The following is a 26,555-nucleotide window of genomic DNA, read 5'->3' on the forward strand; positions in this document are numbered from 1 at the left end:
AAAAATAATTGACTTGGTTTGGGTCTTTGAATATTCTGTTAAAATAAGGTTATCATAAAAAACCATCAGATTAAATAATCCCCTAATTAATAATCTTTTTATTTTAGACAAAAAAGGGAAATGTAGTGGCGTTTCATTTGTATTTTAATAAATAAAGCTAAAATGGGAGACTAATGTAGTGATTCATGACAGAGGGCAGTTCTGGGCTTCAGGGGACATTTGGTAATGTTTGGAGACATCTTTATTGTCCTAACTCTTCTCCTTTCCTCTTCTCTCTCTCTCTCTCTCTCTCTCTCTCTCTCTCTCTCTCTCTCTCTCTCTCTCTCTCTTCCTCTCTCCCTCTCTTTTTCTGGTGCTAAACATCCTGCAGTATACAGGATGGAGACTTTTCAATGAAGAATTACGCAGTTGCAACTGGGTGTGGTGTGCATGCCCGTAGCCCTAGCACAGAGGAGGCGAAGGCAGGAGGAGGGTAAAGTCCAGGACAGGTTGAGTTACATAGTGAGACATTCTTTAAAAAAAAAAAAATCAAAAAATGTGTCAAGGTGGAGAAAAATTGGCCTGATTTCTAAGCTGTTATAGTTTGATATCTTTTTCTCAGTTCGCTTGGAAATGTATTTGAGAATCTCAAAAAAGGCCTGTTTTCTCCGGAAAATCCATATGCACATTTTCCTATGTACGTTGGGAGCAGGATCCACACAGGTCCCTTCCTTCCTTCAAACCCATTCCCCAGGGTCTACCTTTAGGCATAAGAATTTTCACCAGAGTCTCAAAGCCATTGTTAAATGAAGACAAAAGGGCAGAATAAACACATAATATACACACTGCCCCCGTCCCCAAACTATATCAAGCTGAACTGGGTTCAGTGTGTGTGACGGAAGCTCCAGAACCCATGGTTCTGTTCTCTAGAATGTGTCTGGTGCTACTTCCCCTAAACAGCGCCGGTGTCATAATTCCAAGCTTGTGTAAGAAAGGGTTGGTTATACAGAAGACACTGGGTTGTTTATAAACTTTCCTTCCTTCATTGTCCTTTACAAAGACAATTTGAACGTAACAATAGGAGACGTAATTTACCAGCCAGCTGACCACGAGCCAGCTATTGTTAGGCACTGCCAGTCCTAAGGGTCGCAGCTCTGCAAAGTACATGTTTGCTGCTCTTTGTTGTCCTAGAAGGCCGCGAGTGGAATATCAAAGAGTAAAGGAAATTCATTTTGAATTTAAATTTTTCCTTTCTTTGCATGGATTTTTTTTTTGGTGTTTTTTTTTTTAACAGGAAAATTTCTGGTTATTTAAGATGTATTTCAGTAGAATTCATACGCAGATGTTTAATAAATACTGAATTAGCAATGATGCTTGTCGTGAACTTGAGTGGCAGTAAAAAGGGGGCGTCTATAATGCCGCTTGCTGGTTTCAGCAACTCATAGGATGGAACTAGAGACGATCCCAAAGAGATTCTTATGAGGGGGTATTGTTCCAGGTAGGGTGAATATTCTTAGCTTTCCGCATGTCGGAGATATACATGCAGACATCAGACCCCTAGGCTGTCTGAGGAAGCAGCTCACGAACCCAGCATTCTACCTCCACTCCACGCCTGTCACCAGGGTCACACTGATGCTGGCTACCCCCAGGCTCAGTCTTTATGGGAAAATTCTGGAAACTGGAATATAGTCAGGAAGTTGAAGTTCTCAGACATTTGTATAGAGGCACATTAACTCACCACTTGAGAGTCTCAGGAGCCAGGTTCTTTCATAGTTTTCCTCAGTACTCAGACTCCACCTACCTAACTCAGATCAACTTAATCCCCACCCCCCTTTGTGGACTAGACTCCACTTTTTAAGAGTTTTATTTGATCTTATTTTACACCAGGTTTTTTTGAGATAAGCTTTCGCTATATAACTCACCCTGGATGGCCTGGGATCTGACATCCTTAGCTTCCCAAGTGTTGGGTATTCTGAGTGAGTACAACTACAGTCAGCTCCAAATGTCACCTCAAAAACTCATCTTCTATGAGTCTTCAAAATCTGCTAACATTTTTCAGTGAAGACCAAGTCGTCCTCCATGCCCGCCCACCGTGAACACTTTGTGTCAATCTGTCTTGACCTGTGAGCGACCCTTCTGAACTTCATAGATGTCACCATGAGGACCTTTTCACTCTGCATGCCAAGTACTTCCCTTCCTTTCCCTTTGTCCCAACCTCATAAAATGGCATCTTTGCTCAACTATTCTTCCTTTTCTTTGCCTAGGCAGGGTCTATCTGTGCAGCCCTGGTAATCCTGTAACTTGCTCTGTAGACCAGGCTGGCCTCAAACTCAGAGATCCGTCTGCCTCTGCCTCCTGAGTGGGCATCAAAGGTGTGTGCCAGCATGCTTGGCTTTGCTGGGCTCTTAAGCCAGTGCCTGCCATAAAGCAAGTGATCTTCCCGTATGCTTCAGTTAGAAAAAAAAAGGCGGCTGATGATTGCTTTCTTTAGTTTTTATATAGCAATAGAGTCAACTTTGCAAACACTTAAAGGAGATTAAAAACCTGAAGCACCCCTGGGGCCATCTCATGCAGACCTCTGTGGCAAATCCAAATGAATCAATCTCTCTTTCTATTATCAGGGATCCTCCTCCGGGGAAAGGGTGACACGGCCCCAAATGCCCTTGCTTACCATTTTCCCAATCATCATTACATATGGGCCCAGATACTTGTTCACGCCGAAGATGTCTAGCAAGCGGATGTACCAATAAATGATGTTCACACAGTAGATGACCCTCCCGTCGCTCCTGAAGGGCTGGTCTTGAAGTCGGAGGATCATTCCCACCGAGAAGAGAAGGATGGCGATGAGGTCGGTAACGTTCCAGTATTCCTGCAGCCACACCCTCACCTTCTGCAGCAGCTTGCCAGGCTCTGACATCAGGATCTAGAAGGCAGCAGAGAGGGTTAGGCCTGCTTTCTTTTATCCTTTTAGCTCCGCGGGGAAGCGCTCGGTCTGTCAGCTGACGGAAGGTGCTATGGAGACCTGTGTCTCGTTGAATACCTGCATTCTTGGGATGCATAACTGAACTAAACTTAGGCAATCCAGATGTGCACAGATGTAAACAACAGGTCTGATTCTTGGGATGGTCTGGCAGCGCTGAGCCACTGCAGGCTTTTGCTGTAACATTACATAGATACCCACTCTCACCTCAGTAAACAGCCTTCAGTACTGAGTGACGTGGATCGCTCCTCCAGGACACCTCCATTCCTCTCTCGTATCCCCAAATTGTTGCCCGAAGCACAACCCCATTAATGGCTTATCATCATCTCCGTGATTGCCACTGAATCCTAAGTCCCATTACAGGCACATGGCTGCAACAATCTTCTCAGGGCACATCTGTTGTCATTATGGCCACCAGCCTACCACCCATTTTCTGAGCAACACACAGCGAGCTCTTGAAAGACCTAGCCCTTCATGTGGTTGGTGAATACACAGTTGATAGCGTAAGCAAAGACGCATCAAGCTGGACCCCAAGTGGGGGTTCCTTTCATTACCAGTAAATTATACCTCATTTCTTAAAAAAAGAGAGATGAGGGACAAGCAAACCACGGTAAGTATATACTCAGACTTTCTGATGACTTTCATTATAAACAGACCAGAAGCCAGACTCCTTCCCGTGGCCCACTTCGCATCCCACCACATTCTCAGTCATTCTGCCCCCATAGCCACACTGACTGGCTTGGAGGCATAGCAAGTTCAGCCTACGCTCAGGACTCTCGCGCATAATTCTTTCCACTGGGGACTTTCTTCTCCAAGATTCTGCGTGTTTGACTCCTTCTTACTATTAAGCTCTTTATTCAGCTGCCCCCTTCCTAGCAAGGCTTCTGTTGACCGTTCCAGCTGCGGTAGCCTCCATAGCTCCAAAACACAGATATCTGATTCCCGCCACTGACTTCCTACCTCAGCGGGTGTGGGGGTTGGGCCAGGGAATTCGCTGTCCTTGCTGGCTCCCAGCGACTTTGGTGGGAGACCTACTGTCCTACCTACCCACCGGTATCCCCTGCAGCTGTTGCTGTCCTGTCGGCTCCTCAGCTTCTAGTTTCAGCTTAACTAGACACAAACTGCGCATGTGCACGGGGAAGTAGGGGAAGGGAGGATGGGCCAGGCCTTTGCGAAGCCCACCCACTTGTTCACGTGGAGAGAGGGGAGAGAGGGGATAGATGAGAGAGACGAGACGGTGAGGAAAGAGAGAAGGGAAAAAAGGGGGAAGGAGGGAAAGCCCCTCCTCTGCCCCATCACTGCTAAGCGAGCCCGTAGCACAGGCCTTGGTATCCTGGGACACAGTAGAGCATCACGCTAGCCGTAGCATACCAAACAATTGCTCCATCTTGTTTCCCAGACCCGTAAAGCGGGGATGGATGCGATTAAGGCTGTCACTGACCTCACAGACTTGGGGGAGAACTGGGTGAGATAATGTCTACTAAGGCCTGCTGTAAACAGCTCCATACGATTAAGGGTTTGCTGCGGCTGGCTCGGGTGACTACGTGCAGAAGTATGTGGAGAAGAGAACGGGACCGGCAGCGCATGAAACCACAGCCTTCCTGGTGTTTGCCTGGGAGGCACGGAAGCATGCGAACTTTTCCATGCTTCCAGGATCTTGCGTCTGGGTTCCCGAGGGCCTGTGTGCCAACCACAAGGAGGCAGGAAGGCCGGTGCTTGTGGGAATTGTCACCCACTCAATAGCTGAGCCACTCTTTCCAGAGTTCAAGGCAGGGACATGGGGTGAAAGGAGACCTCACCAATTGCCGAGAAAAAGATCACGCACAAAAATGGCCACAACCCCACTTCCCACATCTTCCCCCAGCGGCAAGCACTTCTCAGCTGACCCAGCCCTGACCCAGTATCGGAAGCCCCACCCTGCCTGCCGTGACATGCAGCTTCACAAGAAATGGATGGCCGGGCCTGGAGGTTGCTGGCAGCCTGCCCGCTTGGCAGCCTTTCTAGAACAGTCCGAGGAGTACAGGCTGCTCCCCATCTTCTTCCAGCCTAGTCCCTGGACAGCCTCCAGTCTCCACACTCTAGTCTTTGCCTCCTCTGCTTGTGATGGGGAAGGGATATGTGGCTGGGTGTTAAGTCTCCGGAGTGCCAGCTGGCACCACACAGAGGCAGGGCCCCTGGCGGGAGCAGGCTCGGTTCTCAGAGCTACACAAAGTCCCAGGCAAATTTATTACCGTTTTTCAGTTTCCAAGTCCGTTACACTGCTCCAGCAATGGGAGGCACCGGGAATGGTGGAACACAGCACAGAGAACAGCACAAGGCGTCTCTGCCTTAGTTCTTAGTCCTTAGTCTCTGATCGGTTGGGACTTGTGCGCCATTCCCAAGCTCTCAGGAGGGGGAAATACTAATTAGAATCAAAATAACACCCACAGAGCCCCAGAGAAAGGTGCTGGCGAGTTCTTTCTTTGTTTCTTTGTTTGTTTCTTTCTTTATTTTTGTATGTGTGTGTGTGTTTAAATCTCAACGCAATCACATTTGATGGATAAGGCATCTTTCTTCTTTGAATGTGTCTGGGTGATGAAGGTGGGTTTGTGGCCCCATTGCCTTCTGTGCTCACCCACTGAAATACAGAAACCAGGATTGGGCTGGGGCGCCCAGGGCTGCACAGGCTTGACACGATCCTTCCCTACTGAAAAGGCCCCTCCCACTCACTGCAGTTTCTGGGAACACACAGAGGAGTCCCCTCACCTTGCAAGCCTGTCTTCCCTGCAGGTCTCCTCTGGTGAGGTAGGAGTTTGTGGGGAACACCGAGCAGGATTGCAGCGCCCTCTTGTGGACTGTTTCTTGATCACATAGATTTTAGAAGCTCTTGGAATCTCAGGGACCACTGGGGTTGGCTTTTCTCCCCCCCCCCCCTTTTAAACTATTTAAGCTTAAACAACAGTTTTAAGTCCACAAAAAGCACTTTCCTTGGTGTCTGCTGGTCCCTGCAAAGGCACAGCCTCTTCCATTATCAACAGCCTCCATCACCCAAAGACTACAGGTCCTATCAGGGTTCACTGTTGGTGGGTACATTCTGTAACATTCTATAGGTTTGAACATGTGTAGAATGGTGTGAATCCATCACTAGAGCAGCATACAAAATACTTTTGTACTCTTAGAAGCTCTGGGCTTCACTTACCATCCTTCCAATGTCCAACCCTGGGCAACCATCAATCTTACCATTTCATGGCTTCCCCATCCCCATAGCTCCCCTATCCCCACAGTTCCCCCATCCATATAGCTCCCCCATCCCCATACTTCCCCACCCCCACAGCTCCCCCTTATCCCTATAGATCCCCCTTATCCCTATAGCTTCCCTTTATCCCCATAGCTCCCCCATCCCAATAGCTCCCCCTTATGCCCATAACTCCCCCATCCCCATATTTCCTCACCCCCATAGCTCCCCCATCCCCATAGCTCCCCCATCCTCACAGCTCCCCCCATCTCCATAGCAACCCCATCTCCTTAGGTTTCCCCAGTATTTCATATAGCTGGAATCATATAGAACGTATCCTGTTCAGACATTTTTCTCTTTGTAACACACAGCTAAGCTTTCCCATTGCCTCGTAGCTCATTTCCTTTTAGCACTGAATAAGATTTCCTGTCCCCAAGGTTAGCTTTGACTTCAAACAAATCATAAAGGAGGTGGCATTTCAGTGACTCCTCTTAGGTTAAATGGAGGGAGGTGAGGAGAGACCAGAACTGAGTTCCATCCTCCATGGTGCTCTCTAGGGGTGGAAGGGCTGGCAGATGCCCAGAGCAGGGGTGATAGACACGGAGAAGGCATCAACTCCAGGGTAAACTGAGTAAAGGAATACATGCAGAGTGTCGTCCCCCTGCCCCCGTGCTGCTGAAGTTGTTTCTCTCTGACCACCATGTGGGTTCTGGGTACTCAACGCAGGTCATTGAGCTTGACGGTGAGCTGCTGGAACACATTTGGAGAGCTTGATATTGGATCGGTGGATAGTGTCCAAGGAGACCCCAAGTCAGGAGTTGAAATGGGAGTTAAAAATAGCAAAATTTAAAAAGTCATTTTCATAGAGATGAGAAGAGGGAGGTGTAAAGGATATTGAAGTCCTCTGGAGGATGTCTGGGGGCAAGAGGCATGTGAGCAGAAAATAGACCGAATTGCCCTAGGAAACCTCTCTAGGTTTGACAAAGAGGGAAAGCAGCAGCCTCCAGCAGCATTACAGAACCCTGTTTGGGGCTGAATTTGGATCCCAAGCATCCATCTCGAGTCTCCGTCCTCGGATATGATGAGCCACCATTTCCCTCCCGTTTTCTGTTAGGAAGCAGTTTACCTCTCTCATCTTCTCAATTCCCAGAGTGAAGATGTAGGAGATGACGATCCATTCCTGAGTGGAAGGCCAGCGCTCCATCTTCACTAACACGATGTAATTGAAGAGCATCAGGTAGCCGATGTATGCCAGCTGCAAGGGAATACAGTACAGGAGTCTAACTGCAGAGGCCTGGGGGCTGCGCCCTGGGCAAGACCACTGCGTGGCAGCACCGAACAAGGTCAGTAAGCAGGGTAGGGAGTCCATGCGGAACCCAAACACAGATTCTAAATAACAAAGAATATTTATTTATTTCCTATGTGCATTCCTGTGGAGGACTGAGGACAATTTTCAGAAGTTGTTTCTTGCCACCTACCAAGTTCTGGGGATGGAACTCAGGTCTCTGGACTTGATGGCAAGTACCTTTACCTGCTGAGCCATCTCTACCTCAAACGTTTTTTTTAAAGGCTGTAATAGTTAAAATAATTGAATATACATTTTTTAAACCTTTATAGTATCTCTGGGACCCTAAAACCTTGCTTATACCTTTGTGTCACGGTGTAAGAATTTGTGTGGCAATCACCAGTGTGTGTGTGTGTGTGTGTGTGTGTGTGTGTGTGTGTGTGTGTGCGTGTGTGTGTTCGTGTGTGTGTGCTCATGTTCCAGTGTTCCAGTGTTATGGCTTAGAAAAGAACCTGGCCTATCAGGGCTCTTCTTGCTTAGGAGTAGACATGGTTTTCCATACTAAGGTGATACAGTATACTTTAACCCCCCCCCCCCCCCGAAAGATGCCAGGTAGAATAATGCCCACCAGAAGGAAAGAAAGACACATAGACTACTTAGAAGTTGGTAAAACCACAGTGTAAGTAGCCTAGATTTAGTCTTAAGAACCCACACCCCTGCTCTCCTGAGTGGATGTTTTTGACCTACAGTGGTTGGGTTCTTCGGGAGGGGTTTGACTTCTTTCCCGCTGTGTACTGTCATCCTTCCCTACCCTGCTTGGAACATTGGAGTTTGTTTTCTGTTTCTTTGAAACAAAACAGGAGAAAATAAATCGGTTTACAGGAAGGCGTGGGGTGTGTGGCCTGTTGTGGATTTCATTCTCTGGAGGCACCAGCATCTGGAGTTTGAGTCCTCATGTGACTGGCTGGAATGCTAGATGTGGGGGTAAACACTCCTCGGGGCCCAGGCTTGGAATCTGTTACTGAAAGATGCAGTGATGTCGATGTGGAAAGAAAAGAATTAGTGGTGCTCTTGCCTAAGAAAATCTGCCCCGAGGGGGATGGCAGATGGGTGAAACAGCCTGCTGGCAATGCTTCAAGTTGAGCAAGGTACTGACTAGCCTCAGGGTCTGTGAGCAAGGACTCAGAGTGAGCTGACTCAAATCTATATTTTTTGGGGGTGATGTGGTCATGAATAGGGCAGTATGTGGGCAGGAGGATTGAGGATTTAAGATGCTGAAGTCATTGGGTGACTTTGGGGGCTGTAAAGGCAAGTTAAGGGGTAGAAACTGCAACCTGGTGAGGAGATCAGTGATATGGGCCCAGAGAGATGTCTTGTGTACCAATGGGCTTCTCCCTTCGTTTTTACAAACTAAATAGACTTTTTAATGGGAATCAAAGGTACCTCTGACATTCCCATTACAGTGATGTACATGGCTAGGCACAACTGTGACACACAATTCCCTTTCTGATAAGTCAAGACCTGGGCATGGTAGGCAAACATTCTACCACGGCCAGCTCCTTCCCAGGCAGCCTTTCCTATGACAGAGGTAAGGCGCATCACATCCGGAACAATCAGATTGTGATAGTGAGCTGGCGCCGCAGTTGCTGAGGGTTAGCTGAACTCCTCCACCAGGGCGATTTGATCTTCTATATCCCCATGACAACTCTCACATCGACCCAGGCCCAGGTTCCCACAGCTCCCCACTTCAGAAGCACTAGTGAATCAGGGAACTTTCTCACGGGAGAGGCATCCTTTAAAAATTGGTTTTGAGTGTGACTTGGCTCACAGGGTTTCAGGTTATGATCAAGCAAACACTGACTTGCTCTGCGGTCCTTGTATGCATAGCTATAAAACACAAAGGAAGGGAGTCAGCTGCTGAGACTAACACACTCTGTTTCCTTCTGTCTGGCATCGCTTCCATCTTCCTGGTCACTTCCTTCCTTTTATTGAATAAAATTCTGTTGCTTCAAGGTGGAGTGACTCTTAAGTGCCCTGCTTTTAGCGTTTTACGAAGTTCAACGCAACACGTTCCAAGGCATTGTCTCCTCTTGTCGCACGCTGGCCCAGTGACACATAAACTCATTTCTTCAGAAATTCCGTGTCTTGGAACTTAATTAAGTTTACTAACAAGGTCCCACCCTCGGAACTCAGGTCTGGTGTATCTGGAGGAAGGAAGGGAGGCAGAGAAACTTGGAGTGGCACTTGGGTTTAAGTTTCAGCCCATGCGTGTCATCTGTGTAAGTCACTTAACCTAGGGCCTCTGGGGAAGAGCTTGTCACTGCTGGGGAGACCCACAGCGCACATTATGTCCTCTGACCTGTGGTCGCTTTGTATCTTGAACCTGAATCTTCTACAGCTCATAACTGAGAAAGGTTCTCTGCACAGACAGGGCCTGTGAGCCAATTGGATCTCTGCTTCCTTCTATTTTGGAACTGAAGAGGACCCACCTGCTCGCCTGTTCCTCTGAAAAGCTGAGATGAGGTCAAAAGGTCATAGGGAAGTGACCTTTTGGTCACAGGAAGTGCCAAAGTGCTCCCTTTGGGCAGAGTGTCAGAGAGGAGGAAGGGACACTTCTGGAAATCAGAGCAAAGTATTCTAACAGAACACAGGTCACAGCAGATGTGACCATCAATCTGATGACAAAGTTTATTGTTAAGCATTGTTGAGGTCTCAAAACTTGGCACTCATTTCCAGAAATCTGTTTACCTTGAGGCCTGGGTTTTGTCAACATTTGAACACAAATTGCTGGAATTGTTTAAATCTAACTGGGGGATTTAGTGGGATGGATTTACTGAGGTTAACCAGGACTGTCGTAGAAGACCTAACCCCAAATGACCAAGATACAGCTCCCGTGGTGGTCTGAATGTCAAGGGCACCCATAAGTTCATATGTCTGAATGTTTGGTCTCCAGGGAGTGGCTCTTTGAGGTTCAAGAGACTCACAGTATTTTGAGATGGCTCTTTCTCCTCCTGCTTACAGATCAAGGTGGGAGCTCTCTCTGCTGTTCCTGCCACTGTGCCTTCACTCTCTCATCATGGACTCTAACCTGTTGAAGCCATAAGCCGACTTCCATGGTTGCTTCTCTAAGTTGCCTTGGCCGTGGTGTTTTGTCACAGTAATGGAAAGGGAACTACAATAGCTTTTCAAAGATTGCTGCAAATGGTGTTCAGAGCAGTGTGCCCCAGGTTTCTGTAATCCTTAGAGACTCCTGGGGCCTTAAACGCCTCCCCGCTACTTCCACAGAGTTGATTTAGTTGGGTCCATGATGGATCTTTGAATTGGGATTTCTAATGAATTCTTTCCTATCATGAGAATTTTAAAAAACAATGGGCTAAAGCTTACTACTCTCTGTTTTGAGTCAGGGTTTTTTAACCCTAGCAGCTCACGACAATGACCTGGGGAGCTCTAATGCAGTTCCCAGAGGGATGGCATCAGAGCCCTGAGAGTGGAGACCAGGGGTGAGCATGTTTTGAAAGGGTTCCAACATATGGACTTGACACATGCATATAATCCCAGTCCTTGAGAGGTAGAAGCAAGGTGATCAGAAGTTTAAAGAAAACCTGGGTGAGACCCTGGCTTAAAAAAATATCAAAACCAAAAGTGCAGTGGGTGATTCCAATGACCTTGATACAGAGGTGCCAACGGTGACAGCCACTGGCCAGGGTACTGGTGATGAAGAAGCATTTGAGGCTGAAAATTGCCTTAGTTGAATCAACAAGGAGCAAGAGAATCAAGGAACTCAGATGATGGGCATGCTGAGCCCCACTGAAGAAGAAAGAGCAGAGACTTGGAAGGCTAATTGAGGTCAGTGTTCATCCAAGTGCTGGTTAATTCTTTATGTGATTCCTTACACCAGTTTCTCTTATGCTTTAGACCAGGAATCTGCTAACATTCACAAAAGGCCACATGGCAAATCTTCAGGGTTCTGTAGGCCAAGAAGATTTTGTTTTTAATGGTCATGATTAATTTTTTTTGTTAGAGCACATGTGTGGCCAGGTGTAGTAAACACTGAAATTTGAAGTTCATCTTTCACAGACTAATCTTTTTTTTTTTTTTTTAAAAAAAACTTATTTCAACCTTTTAAAGAAAGGTTAAAAACAAAACAAACAAAAACAGACTGGGGTTGTAGCTTAATGGTAGAACACTCGCCTAGCATCCCTGGGTGTGATGCACAGTGTCACAGAATAAATGAAATCAAAATGCAAAAATGAGTTCCTTCGTGTAGACTGTAAGAGTGGAGTTTCCTCTGTAGCTATAGCTTTCAACCCCCCACCCCACCCCTTTTTTGGTTGTGACAACTGAGGCAGGAGAATAGAAGGAGAAGGGCAGATGTGGGCATAAAAAGAAGGAACAGATGTTATATTGGTGAAATCATTGTCAGTCTCAGGGAGGTTAGAAAGCATCTGGATCCTTGCTTAAACACAGTAGCTGTTCAATAAATGATACTTCTCTTGTGACGTGGACAAACGAATCTGGCATTGATTCCCTCTCAGAAATGTGACGAGTTTAGGAGCAACACTAGTTCCTCCACGTTGTACTTACGGATCCAGACATTATTGTGTCTTATACTCATCAGCACACTAATCTTCACATATTATGTAGTTTTTTCTCTCTCTATCTTATAGATGGACAGAATGGGAAAGTAACTTTTCTGGGGTCACACAGCACAGAGAGACACAGCTAGACCTATATGTAGCTGTCTCTTTTCAGATCGCATGCAGTCACAGCTTGCTACAGGGCAAGCTTGAAAGGACACTATAAAAGAGGCAAACTGAATTTTTGGATGTATATTATTTTGAGGTGGGTACGATTTGGGGATGTCAATACATTTGGAATTTTATTTTACTAAAATGACTATAAATGAGGCATGTGTGTTTTCATATCCTCTCATATTCTATTAAAAATCATTCTTAAAAGTAGCGGCTTTTAACTGGTGGTAGTTTTCATCCCACAAATGCCTGGAAACATTTTAGCTGTCATCCTTAAAGGACAGAGTGTGGTTTTGGCATCTGGTAGGCACAGACCAGGGATGCTGCTGCATGGCAAAGAAGGCTCCTAGCTGAAATATCACCAGTGCCGAGGCTGTGAAGTCTTGCTTTAAAGCCAGTGCTGAAGACTAACATCCTGGACTACACAGGAAGTCACCTCCATGGTCATTTGAGCCCCTCTTGTCCTCAGACCTAGACTGCCCTGTTGTTGACTCAAATGACTGCCCTGCAGCTGGTGTGAGAAAGTCTAGAAACACAGAAGCTTTGCCCCTTAGCTGGCGTAGCTCCAGCAGGCTGGACAGAATCACTTTAAACTCCAGGGGCTCTCAACCTGTTGGTCATGACCCTTTGGGGGTCAAATGACCTGTTTTGGGGGTCGAAAGACCCTTTCACCAGAAAACACAGATTCGTAGCAGTAGCAAAAGTACAGTTATGAAGTAACCATGACAGTAATTTTATGGTTCACCACAACACGAAGAAATGTATCAAAGAATCACAGCATTATGAAGGTTAAGAACCACTGGACAGTGTCACCGGGAAGGAAAAGGGAACTGCAGCCGTGTCCCTGTCTATGATATTAGATGCCATTTCGGGACCAGCCCATGACTTTGGAGGCAGGAAGTGCATGTAGGGTGTGATCCTGGAGAATATTTACCAGGGCTGGAGGTTTGCCTGCTTTGAGCTGCATGCTGTTTAATTGTGCCTGAGTAAGAAAGTGTGACTGATGTCATTACCAAGTTGGCAGTTGTTACTTAGAGATGCTGTCAGTCTCTGGAGGTGTCACATCTCTGCCACACTTCTGCACCCCCCACATGTTCCCCTGAAGCCCAGGATGAGCATCTGCAATTGGTTACTCTGTCCTAGTTCTTGTCCGTGCGACAACACAGGAATGTTCCGGATGATGGACATTTGTTTGCATGTCTAACTCATACACATCACACATCTGTTTCTATTCTCACCCCTGCTAGTTCCTTTATCTTCTGTGGCAAGCAGAAAGGCAGTCTATAGAAGCTCGAAGTTTTTCACTACAGGAAAAACAAGGTCACAGAGCTTCCATTCCTGCACACACGGTACTTACAATGCTTCTCAGAGAAAGCCACACAGGTACCTGAGACAGGACTGCCCACCCCAGAGGCTTTTAGAAAGGGAGAAGGAAAATGCTTACAGTATAGAACCAGAACTTCACAATGGGTGCATTATAGAACTCATAGATTTTTCGGCCCACGGGGATTAGCCGGTGCCTGCTTTGGACTTCTTCTTCATCCTTCTTTCTGGATGATTCCCCATTGTTTCGCCCCAACATCGCCTGCAGTGGGAGAGAACAGAGACCATCATGGCTGGGCTCTGTAGGCCATGTTGCAGAGGAGGAGTGGATGTTCATGATGCCTGAGAGCTCACAGAACCCAAGAAAACAAGCCCCTCGCCAAAGAGTAGTAAGGCTTGCCTTTCTTATGTGTGAGTTCGCACTATATTTGTATGAGCTATGTAATTCTTTGAAGAATGGAAGGCTTGGTGCTTATTTCTTGAGCCTTCTTTTCTTCTACAACATGGACCCTCTGAATGAGTAGGCAGTAGGACACACATAAAGTTCTGAGAGGGATAATAAGCCTGGGAAGGCCAGGCTACAGGAATCTGTTCCAATTCTGTTACTTTCTTCCCATATGTACATGAGACATGTAAGGTCTGGATTCAAATTCTGTCTACCCCGTGCTAGCAACTTCCCAGTCAAAAGCAGATTGATTGGGCATGCTATAAGCCATCTGAAGTACTTGGAGTTTAGTTAGATTAGGAATATCTCTACCCATATAAAGTATGGGCATTGGTCCCTCCATTTTAAACCTTGTACAATTGAAATTACTGCTGTCATCAATTTTGAGCTAACTCTGGGTACATTGACTTCCTCTTCAACTAGATGGGTTAGGGGAAGGGTTTGAAGCAAGCTTGATCTGCAATGGTCCTCATCTCTAAGCTGCTGGAGAGCTCCATACACATGCAATCCCTTGCTGTTTATCACAACAGTAGTCGTATGAGCAATAATAATCAAATATTGCAAAAACAGCAGAATCTAAGGACAAGAAGACACACCCTGTCTGGGTAGCAAGGAACAGGATGTCCCAGAGATGACTAAATTAGAGCATAACAGTGAAGGTTTGTAGGCTTTGGACGACATAGACAGGAGGGTGAGTTCTAAAATGAACACTTCAGGGTCTGTGCACTCTTTGGGTAAGCTATTTCAACCTCTCTGAGACCTAATTTCTCTAGCCATAAGTTGGGCTATGGTCCTTGGGGGCCTATGCATTAACATCTGACATTAAATTAAGTGGTAAGTAAATACTAGGCAGTCTTCAATGTGAACTCTGACCTTCTTAGATACTCTCACCTGAAGGTCCCTCACCAGAAAGGTGTGCATGCTATGAGAATCTATAGCAGGGCAAAGTATTGACTTTAATTCTTCCACATTGTTATAAGACATAGAAGGTTAATATACAATGCTGGGAAATTGAGTTATTTGTCTTTTCTGCAATTATGTGGTGAATGGGTGATGTATGCACGTGTGCGTGCACGTGTGCATGCAGAGGCCCGACAAGAATAGTAGGTGGCCTTCTCTGTCGCTCTCCACTCTAGTCCCTTGGTGCAGGGTCGCTCACTGAATCTGGAGCTAGGTTGGTGGCCAACAAGCCCCAGTGGATCTCCTGTCTCTGCCTGGCACTGGGATTACAGGCACATGTGTCCACAGCTGGCGTCTTATGTGGGACTGGGGACTTGAACTGCTAAGTCAACCCCCCTAGCCCGAGACTCAATAAACATGAGTCTAGGATAAGACATTATAGCTGCCCAGAATTGATAAGGATTTGGGATAAGATACAGTTCTTGGCACTTAAGTTTCAAATTAAGAGATCTAATTACAGCAATGATTGCAATTTGTAGTAAAACTGGGGACACAGATAACTTTTCCACGACTTAGTTTTCAACCAGCTGACACAATACATACAGATACTAGTTTCAAGTATTTCAATGATTTCTTCATAGCCAGCTCACTGAACTGTATGACACTCACAAATGGTTTGTGTCTATCCAGTGGCATTTCTAGGGAAGCCACGTCCATTCCTTTGTGTATCCTGGTGAGAAAGGTGTCTTGGGCTAAAAGATAGGGAGATTTCACGCTATGTGGCTATCATATGTATCTATTTTCATCAACAAACTGAATCAATATTCTGATGGGTTAAGCATAGGGAAGTCCATCGGAGTCCTATTAACACTGGCCACTGGCCTCAAGAGACTGCTGGGATGAGATGTGTGTCCTATAGTTTATGTAACTATTCATATTCTCCTTACTTCTATGCTTATCCTCTGCTTATTTCTATGCCCAATAACCCAATGTCATTTGAGAATATGGTGGAACGAAAGTAAATATCCGTTGAAGGTTTTTGGTTGTCTTAGGGAGTGACATCTTGGGGTGATGTCTAGGGACAATGGCTTTTCTAGCAAAGCTTGCACAACCCTGAAGCTCTGCACATGCTGGGACTTTTTTTAGGCTTCAGTGCAGGATGGCACATTTCCAAGGCCATGAAGGTGAAACAAAAGCATTGCAGCCCTGCCTTTCCTTTGCTGCTCACAGAGGTTCTGAGGGGCAGGGTCCATTTGCAAAGTTTGGTCTCTCACAGGTTGCCGTTTCATCAGTTTCAGTCTTAGAAGCTCAACTCTGATTTTGTTGATTTCTCATCCCTGTAGCCAAACATCTTCTTTGACACTGCTTAAAGCAGAATTTAACAGAGTCACTTATGTATAAAAGAAACAGTGAAAGGGCTGGAGAGAGGGCCCAGTGGTTAAGAGCACTGGCCGCTTCCCCAGAGATCCTGAGTTCAATTCCCAGCAACCACTCACAACCAGCTCACAACCATTCTTAATGAGATCTGATGTCCTCTTCTGGCCTACATACATACATAATACATACATACATACATACATACATACATACATAACATATCTAAAAAGAAACAAAATAAAAAACAAAAAATATTTTTTTCTAGTAGAAAAAGAGGCTTGAACAAGGTCGAATATATCTTGTTCAGTGCAGATTCAAGACCCTGCTAGCTGGCCACAGGTGTCAAAGCGGGGAAAGATCCTTTGGGAGAAGTTAAGCTGCTAAAGGCTACAAACACAGTGCAAGTGGAGACCCACATTCTTTGGTGTCATTTTGGAAGCAACCCTATTCCCAGGAAGGATGCATTCATTTTTGTTAGAAGCTCAAATATCATCCCTGTGAAGGGAATGGGCTTGTCAACAAGCTCCTTTCTCCAATCCTGTCTGGGGTGAGCTGCTCATTGGAGGGGCAGCAGGGAACAGAATTTGCCATCAGGGTGAAAACAGGCTCCCTTGAAGGTCAATGCTGTCCCACTCAAAGCTTGCAACCCATGCGTCTCCGCCTTATTCTTCTCTGTGAGGTTTCTGCTCATCAGCATATGTCCTACTCGGGTTCACAGTGAACAGTGTTAGGATCTATTCTCTGGCAAGCCCGTTATGCTCTGGGACTAGAGAGACAACTTTTATAGTGACTTTCTGAAGGATCAAAGTCCCCAAAGCTCTTAGTAGACAAGTGGCTCTTTTTCCTCTCTACCCAGACATAGTGAGCATCATGCAGCTACTGACTGTCCTCCCAGGAGGCTGCCTGTGAGGGAGTCATACCATACTTGATTTGGGACACTTGGAATCCCTTGGAGGCTCTCTACTCTGGTGAACTAAATCCACTAAGCAGGACCATTGGAGAACAGAAAATAATTCTCTCTTGCCCTTGACAACTGGCTGAGGTTGTTAAATGTATAACAACAGCCAATGGAGTATGTATGCTTGAATTCTAATCTCACCTTTGCAACCAACCGGCTGGCTAAATGTGGGCAATTTAATCTCTGAGTCCTTGCTTTCTAATCTGGGAAGAAGAACAATGTGTACCTGATGGGCATGATGTGGTCCCATGAGCGAGGGCAGATAGAGTATCCAGCGCCATTTCAACAACATAAGCAAACATTTGTTAATGTCTAGTTGTTACTCTAAGTAGCTTAGACGTTTATATCTAAGCAATTTATTCTTAAACCACAAAACCACCTGCAAGGCAGACAAAACTCTACTCCCACTAAAGATGGGATGAAATTGTGTTTAAGGTCACAGAGCAGGTAGGTGAAGGGGCATGATTTTTGGAGAATGTTATTTGAAGGCATGTTACTGTTGTTTGTGCTACATTTGTTTAACTCTGTGAAGCTGTGGTTCTTTGCCTGTCTAAAACACCTGATTGGTCTAATAAAGAGCTGAATGGCCAATAGCAAGGCAGGAGCAAGGATAGGCGGGGATGGCAGGCAGAGAATAAACAGAAGGAGAACCAAGAAAGAAAGAGGAGAAAGAGAACAAGGAGAGGAGGACATCAGGGGCCAGCCACCCAGCTACACAGCAAGCCTCAGAGAAAGAAGTAAAGAAAGATATATAGAAATCGAGAAAAATAAAAGCCCAGAGGCAAAAGGTAGTTGGGGTAATTTAAGAAAAGCTGTCAAGAAACAAGCCAAGGTAAGGCCGGGCATTCATAACTAAGAATAAGCCTCCATGTATGATTTATTTGGGAGCTGGCCCTCCAAAAAAACCAAAAGAATAAAACATCACACTACACAGGATTCTGACTCTAAAGCACATACTCTTTACCTCTCTGTTGAGACAGTCAGGAAGAATTCAGAATCAACACTAACCATGATTAAAAAAACATTTTATTGAGGCATTCAGAGACCAAAATTATGATATGATCGGCAGGGAAGGCAGTGTGCTGCTATTGCAAGGCAGGGCAGGTGCCTACCTAGGTTTTTTACAAAGATCTTGGAACTGAGACAAAAATTGGCTTTTCATCCAGTGAGTGAGGGGTCATATCTATCAACAGATCCCCAGGAAGGGGTTTCTAGAAAGAAGGACTGTCTATGGAGGGAGATTGTCCCATGGTGGTCCCAATGATGAGACTCATGCAAAGTCTTTCTGTTACCTGAATCAACCCAATTTTCATCTTCCCCTCTTACAGCTCCTTCTGGGTCATTACTCCCAGATCTAGTGGCTAGGGTGTTGAGAGAGACTGAGGTGCTTCAGACCTGTCCCTGTGGAGTTGCTGTTTGATGCAGCTCTCCCAAGCTATGAAGCCCTATTTGTCCCTTTAATAGCACAGGCACAGGCTATTTTTAGCCTCTGGACACAAGCCAGTGGCAGTCATGTCACTTGGGTGGGGGCTGCGGGGAGTGCTTCCGTGCACAGCTGTCTTGTTCTCTCTGCAGAACAAAGCATCCATGCTCTATAATTGTACCAGGAAGCGCTAATAAAAGCTTTCCACAAACCTCAAAACTCAATTAGTGATGGGTTTGTGACTTTGACCCTGAAGACAGATACAGTCTTAGCTTCTGACCAGCAGAATGGCCCCAGCTCAGCAAAGCTGGCTGCTCACAGCTCACGGCTTCCCTCTCTCTCTTGCCAGTCACACTGTCATGTTTATCAACGGACGCTTGCCTGGAAAATTGAGGTCGCCTGGCTTTGAATTTCACTGATTTGTTCTGTAGTACCATTGGCAGAAGGACTTCCCGTACAGTTGGATCTTATAGCCCTGCTGTTTGTGCACAAAGAGGAAACTTTTATGATACTGTAATCTCAACACTTACATGATTATACCTGGCAGGAAGCTGGGGAACCCTTATCTCAAGCATTATTGAGCCTCAGTAATATCAATGCATGAGTGGCTTTGGAGAAAAACGGCATAGTGTTTTCTTACTGTTAGCTCCATGTCCTCTTCATCTTTCTCCTTTGTGGTCTTCTCTGGCTCTTCTGGCTCCTTCTCTTGGAGGTGAATTTCTTGGGCCTGAGTCATATAGGGCATGTCATCTTTGTTCTTGAACTCCAAGCTGAGAATTGAAGGAGGAAGTAGAATTCCCAGAATTACCTAAAGTAATAATAATGATAATAATAATAATCACATTTAAAGGATTAAGATTAGGGTGGTTGCTTAGAATCAGAGAACCTGGGGTGTGGTATATGAGTGTGTGTGTGCGTGTGTGTGTGTGTGTGTGTGTGTGTGTGTGTACATCATGCTCATACACAGGTGCTGGACTGGCTGAATAGGGATGTGGAAATCTGGAGATCTAAATATACAAGAAGGTAACTTTTTGGCCCATCTAGGAAACACTTACTTTACTAAAGTATATCGTATCCTATTAATTCTCTCTTTATGGGGGAAATGAGGAGAAAGATCCTATTCAAAGCAAAGGTGAAAAAATGGAAATTTTGGTCATTAGACAGAACTTGGCCTTTTAAAATCAATTCATACACATACTGGCATTTATATGTGAAGTAGAGTTGATGTGCTAGCTGATGACCTCTGTCAAGTAAAGCTTTCTGGATTGACCTTGAAGGCACATGTAGACAATGATTTTATCTGCTGTAGAACATTCTACTGGCAATAGCTAATGTCCAAACAGAACCACCCCTTCCCACAGAGACCTCGGTATTTGTGGAGAATAGTGAGTCTCCTTGCACAAAAGCCCCAGAAAGGCCAACATTGCATGACTCTCATGTGTAAACACTGTGTGTGAATCTCAGTGTCAAGATGCTCATGACATAGGCCTATCTCAAGGCAGCGTGATCTCCTCCACTGTCAGAGAACAGTGTCTTCTCCAGCTTCTTTCAATTCTAAAACAGTTCCAGTGTATAAGGCTCCCAAAGATACCGCACAGAGGGTAGGTACTCAGACAGATCCTGAAGGAACAGTGGGTATGATGTCTTCACAGTCTTGTGGTCCTAATAGCCATGGGGACTTAAGACCAGTTAGCAGAAAAGGATCAGAACTGACTCTAAATTATAGGTGTTTTAGGAGGCTCAAACGACACGCTGACAATCTTTGTAGGGTACAACGCCCTGTCCTCGGAGCTGAGAACTAGCTTGACTCCTCACCTGACTTGGCAGTTACTAGCAGCAGGTTCTTCATAGAACCATTTTTGTAACTTCGGGTCAAGAGCCCCTAAGAAAGGCGGAGTGAGACGACCAGTCCTGGTCCAGGAGAACAACAGTCAAGAAGGGCAGGATGCAAAATTGTGGTGTAAGAGAGTCCAAAGGGATTAGGTATATCATGAGCGACATGGTCATGATGTCACACTACATACTAGCAAAATTTTTAAGAGAGTAGATGCTAGACAATCCTACCACATGCAAAAAAGGGTAATTGCAAGATGATGAATGTGCCAATTTGCTTGACTCTGGTGTATGTTCAAACATTGTATTGGCATCTTAAATACATATAATTAAAAACTGCCATCATAAAAATTAAACCAAACATCCTCCCCTTTTTCTCTCGTTCATTTCTCTCTCTCTCCTTCTTTTAAAAAATTCTTTCATTTTAAAATTTTCCCTGAAAATCCCTAACAGGATTAGAAGAAGCAAAAATTGGGCTGAGGTGTCACTCAAAGATAGAGAGCTCTCCTGGCATGTGTGGGGCCCTGCAATCTCTAAAACTGCCAACAAATAAGGCAAAAGCTTCAACCCAACTTTGTCTTCTCAAGAACAAGTCACGTGCTCAGTCTGTTCAGTACCAGAGAGAACTACTGCACTTAACCCTGTGTGTGCCTCTTGGTTATCCTTAGTTCATTTATATAGCTATCACTATACACCTTTTGCAAATGGGCTTAGGTTGTGTTGACTGGCCTGTCACTTGCTTTTCCTCACTTGAGAACAGATCAGGGACTAGGGATGTAGCTCACTGCCATGCATGAGGTTCTAGGTGTGATTTTGAACCCACCTGTCCTTTTTTAAAAGTGAGTAATGTCTTGATGTACAAACCTATCTCAACTTTAGTTCAGTTAAAATGTCTCAAGCCCATTCTATCAGAGGCCATGTCTCTATGATATGACATAATACAAGATAGCCTGGGTGGGACCAGAAGGGTATTCAGTCTCACAGGGCACTGAAGGGTGACTTAGGTGAGACCCTTGTGGTAGCATAATTGTGTAAGAGTGTACAGTGTCCCCACGGGACCTGTGTGTACTCTGCATCTTTGGATTTGAGACAAGATTCTGTTTTCATAGGCCTTAAGATCTGGCCTCAAGACCCCCAATCCAAGACCTTTGAGGGTAGAGGCAATCAATGACTATAAGCAATCAATGACTATAGCATATGTAGCTTGCCTTCTTAAATGTGACAGACCCCAAGTTCAAACCCCGACTCTAAATGAAAACCATATCTCTAAGGAGATTATAATGCCTAGTGATGGGTCAGCACCACCTCCCAACACAAGATAACCCTTAGACCCACCAGAGATCTGGCTTAGAAAACTCCAACCAACCCTTGAACGCTCTGGCAACAGATCTCTTTTGGGGATGCTGACCTTGAGGCCCGAGTTCTTGCGCATGCGGAGCCGGCCCATCCACATGTCAGTAAGCAGCATCTGGCTGCACGTGTGTGCAATGAAGTCACGGTGCTTGGCAGCCACAGCCAGCTGCAGGCATGTGGCATTGCTCCAGTTCTTCAACTCATACGTCAGCAGTTTCATGGCCAGCTGCTCATCCTGCTTGTAGGACTGGTCCAAGAGTTCCACAGCCAGCTGGCCAAAGTCCCTGGAAGACAAGGCCCAGGTGGGTCTTTCAGGCCAACTTGGAGACTTCCACGAACAAAGATGAGCCCACTGTTCAATCATAAAAGGTAGCTTGCTGTGAGGAGTAGCGGTTTCCTGTCAAGTCTGGTGGCTCATGAAACCACCCAGGCAACACTCTTTAAGTGCTCGCTAGATACCATGTCTAGAACTGAAGATGTTAGGGAAAAGCTTGATTCCTGCACTCAAGACCCCCAATTCAGGGCATGTGAAGGTAGAGGCAGAATAAGCAGTCAGTCATTAGAGTGTGGTGTGTCTTCTTAAACATGACAGACCTGTTCTTGCCAACTATATATGATCTCAGCCAAGTTACTTAGATTCTCTGAGATCTTATCCTGAATTGGATGAAATGCATGATGCTATGACCTGTTGCTTGGGGGCAGTTGAGAGGATGAATGATAATCTCTCTGTACCTCTATGCAGCATTGCGCACAATAAAGGCAAATGACTCATGCCCACTCTCTATGTGCTCTAGTGCAGGGACTCTGTTACCCCATAAGTTTTGTCGAGCCCAGAACTTCTGGCATTTGGGGTCTACCTTTCCTTCTCTCCCCACCCTCCTCACGAGTGACTGGCCAACCTGGAGTTGTGGTTCAGCTCCTGGGAAATGTCATCAACCATGTCATTCTCAGAGGCCTCATGAGCCATGGCTTTGCAGAGCTTGCAGGCCACCAGGGCTTTGGCCATGGCCTCCTCTCCATGCTGCCAGAAGAACAGGGCCATCTTCTGCCTCTTCATGAGGACAGCCCACACCATCAGCTCATGGAAGGGGAAGGGGAAGTGGTTGATCTCGGGGTCATCCAAGTCAATGTCCACTTCTTCTTCACGCTTCTTAGTTGTCTTCCGTCCTCTCCTCAAGGGAATGTCATCCTGCAAGTTTAGAGAAACAGACAAGCTGAGTTGAAAAGGAATCAGATTAATTCACTACATACTTTATGTATAGCTTCCATTGGCTCAGCTCTAGAATCATACTGAAACGAACCAGACCAATTCTTATCCTAAAGAGACTTGCAAGCTCCTTCGGGCTGATTTAAAAATAAGACTTAATAAATGCATACTCGCTTTACTTTAAACAAAGCATTTTCTAAGCTGGGGATGGTGGTGAATCCCTAAAATCCCAGCAACACCTTGGAGTCAGAAACAGGAGGATGGCAAGTTCGAGGTCAGGCTGGGCTACATAATTAGAGTCTGTCTTAAAAATTCCAAACATGTTTTCATAGGTAATTTTCCTTCTTCCTTCCTTTCTTTTGCTTGTTTACTATTGTCCGTTTCTTCTTCCATAGGTGTGGCTGTCTATACCTCATGATGGGCAGCATTACCATGTTTCTTTTCGTCCTTATTTTTTTCTGAAAAAGCAAGGATATTCTATACCTGTGTTTTCACACAACAACAATAAACAATGAACCAAAGATGGGAACAAAACCGCTCAAGTTTCTGCACCCCTATTAGATGCATCTGTGAAATTCTTTGGATCTGTTGGCATTGGTAAATATTTCTAATTGATTTTGCCTGTGGAGTTTATGCACTTGGTTTTCAAGTTAGTATTTACAATTGGATTTATTCATTTTTGTTTTGCCCCCACTGCTAACATAAATTCATTGTGGAATTTTAACAGCTACTGTGAACTGCCATCATGGCACTTGGAAAATTGTATTTTAGAATCATGCACTAAGCCTTACTATTAAAATGAACTCATATATCTTTTAAATATGTGAGAAAGAGAATAATCGACACTAATAATTTGAGCAAACACTAACCTCCATTCCCAGCAGTTTCAAGGCTTTGGGCTGTTTAAAAAAATGTTGTGAACAAGTTAGATCTTTTTTCATTGAGGTAAGAAACGAATTCTACTATATTGCAAATAAGTAATATAAGAACTCTACGGTACCGTATAGCATTAATTCTATGTCACTGAGTGAACACAATAAAAGGAACATGTTTTTGAAAAAATGGAGGCGAGTTAGGGATGTTGTGATTTTGGTGAACCACAGCAAATTAGAAAACTGAAGAGATAAAATTGAAGGTTTAGAATGACTTTTTGTGGGTCAAAGTTTCTTTCCCTTTCCTATGACCTTTCTACTTCACCGGCTCCTCTAGGATGTACAGCACTTGAGTAAATGTTATAGTCTGAGTGTTTTCCTCCCCACCCATCTGCATCAGATGATGAAATTCTAACTGACAAGGTGGGTATTTGGGGGAGAGTGTTAGATCATGATGGAAGACGCCTTCTGAAAGAAAGTTATATCGTTATCAGAAAGGCAGATGGGAGTTGGTTGGCTTTTCCCGTGTGAAGACACAGATAGAAGGTGCCACCTATGAAGCAGAAAACAGGCCCTTTGCATATGGTCAGCCTGTTGGTACCCTGTTCTTGACCTTGGAGCTGTGAGAGGTACGTTGATGCTGTTTATAAGCCCCTTAGCCTCTGGTGTTTTGTTACAGTAGTCTGAGCAGAGAAGACAGATGAAAAATGAAACAATCAACAGATCAAACCAGATATTTCTCAAACCTCTGGAAAACTTCTATTATGCAGAGAGTTGGGGAATAATTCAAAATGTTTGTTTAGATGTTCCTTTTGTTGTCTTCCAGTGTTGCACAGCAGAGAAAGGGTGTGCGGGGGCTGTTGGTGGCAGGAGTTGCTCAGTGGCACGGAGGGCATCCCCACACAGGGAGTGGCTTCCTTGGCCTTGCTGGGTATTTGTAAAGTGGGCACAACTGAGGGCACAGAGAAGGCCACTCGGGAGTTTGTATTTAAGAGTGGGAGAACAAATTAACACCCATGGGCCAGGAGTACCAATTCTGTCTTCTAAGTGCATCAGGGCAGTGGGTGTCATTTTGGAAGCTACCGAGGACATAAGAATCAGGAGCTGATAGTTCCTGTAATTTGATGTGATTATAGAAGTTAGACTAGCTTGACATTGTCTCCCTTCTTTTCTCTTTTGGCTTCTAAAATTACCACAAATCTACATTTTTTTGTCTTTATTCAAAGATTTTGTTCCTCCTCTCCTGTTTTCTAAAAGACCCACAAAATAGCTTCCTCAGTGGAAAACCTTGTTCAAAAAATAAAACAAACAAACAAACAAACAAACAAAAACTCAGAAAAACAAAAACAAAAAAATTACATAAAGGGAGAAATCATAAAACCCAAACATTAAGAAAATCATAAATATTTTTTAAAAGAGAGAGAATAAAAAAGGAAGAAATCTCATGCCCTCTACGAGCAGAGTCAATTGCTCTCCAGGTGTCATTTTGGGGTCCTAAGGGTGCCCCAGCCCCTTTCAGGGAGTGAAGTCCAAGCTGTGTTTATAGCAATACACACCTTTGAGGGTCCTGGCTTATGAAAGCGCTAGCGGCCCAAGGCTGTGGGGGCTTTAGCTTGACAGGAGGAAAGGCGATGGAGCAACTTGGGAACTGTTTCTAGATCCCAGTGCTAGGTACAAAATGAACCAATCAAACAACAACAAACCAAACAACCAACGGACACAAACGCAAAACTTAAGAACGTCCTCAAGACGTGAACACTAATCATTGGCTAAATCGAGCCATGAGGACATGTTCTGGAAATGCCCTACTGCCTTCCTGTGGGACACAGGTGGAAGCTGTCCCTGCCCAGACTTCTTCTGCCGTAGTAGTACTGACCAGTGACTCCCGAGGAAAGTGCAGGTTTTCGCTGGAATTGAACTGCAGACATGAAAATGCAAAATAGAAAACCAAAAAACGAAGGCCCTCCTCCAATCGAAGATCATTTTTGTTGAAGGAAAGACTAGCAGAGAGACTGCAGTTATTTAGACTGTAGCTCTAGAGAAATATTTTTAGAATGACCAAAGTGGGTCCGTCACCGCAAGGAAAGCAGCAGATAGGATTTGTTTGCCCAGTATTTTATATTTAATCATAATTTTCAACAATTTGGATGGAAAAAGGGGGGGGGTGCACTTTCTGCCCTTTCAATTCGTTTTCCCTTGGAGACAAGAAGCCATACCCGAAATCTCTCCTCCCTAGTCTTCCCCAAAAGAACCTCAGAACATGCTAGAAACTCACCCTTTTGGGGCCAAACAGATTGTGGTAGAGGGTCCGGAAGCGCTTGCGGGTGTAGTTGCAGCGGTAAGCCCCGCCCATCAGGTACTCAATCACTAGGCCAATATCTATGAGGCTGATTCTGTAGTCCGGAGGCAGGTTTCCCTGTTAGAGACGAAGGGAACGACAGACAGACCCAAAAAGACGGCGTGGTTTACTAGGGGTTCATTGGCAAGTGTTCTGTAACTATTTTAGAGTAAAAATTATAATGAAAAAAGAAACATGAATGTATTATTATGCTGGTTAATTAATTCACCTTAAAATAGATCCAACCGAAACCTGGATACTCTCGCTTGGAAAGAAGACATAAGTTAAATAAGAAGATGCGGTAATCGCCGGCAATA

The 26,555-nt window shown here is 45.1% G+C and overlaps 1 protein-coding gene across 27 annotated transcripts in view; it reads right to left on the minus strand.

The window, feature by feature from the left end:
* Positions 1–26,555, minus strand: part of Trpm3 (transient receptor potential cation channel subfamily M member 3) — a 522,878-nt gene that overhangs the window by 64,134 nt on the left and 432,189 nt on the right. For 10 of the 27 annotated variants that reach the window (XM_085693715.2, XM_085693704.2, XM_085693718.2 and 7 more), the window contains 9 exons: positions 26,468–26,503; positions 26,176–26,316; positions 23,898–23,927; positions 22,721–23,010; positions 21,877–22,105; positions 19,276–19,443; positions 13,654–13,794; positions 7,300–7,428; positions 2,651–2,902 (listed from right to left, as the gene is read on the minus strand). In XM_085693715.2, the coding sequence (XP_085549841.2) occupies positions 2,651–2,902; positions 7,300–7,428; positions 13,654–13,794; positions 19,276–19,443; positions 21,877–22,105; positions 22,721–23,010; positions 23,898–23,927; positions 26,176–26,316; positions 26,468–26,503 (1,416 nt within the window). The remainder of the gene's footprint in view (positions 1–2,650; positions 2,903–7,299; positions 7,429–13,653; positions 13,795–19,275; positions 19,444–21,876; positions 22,106–22,720; positions 23,011–23,897; positions 23,928–26,175; positions 26,317–26,467; positions 26,504–26,555) is intronic. The other 17 variants (XM_085693719.2, XM_085693721.2, XM_085693714.2 and 14 more) reach the window with 3 other exon arrangements.

The sequence above is a fragment of the Myodes glareolus genome, chromosome 7, assembly GCF_982192425.1.
Source record: "Myodes glareolus chromosome 7, mMyoGla1.1, whole genome shotgun sequence".
Lineage (NCBI taxonomy): Eukaryota > Metazoa > Chordata > Mammalia > Rodentia > Cricetidae > Myodes > Myodes glareolus.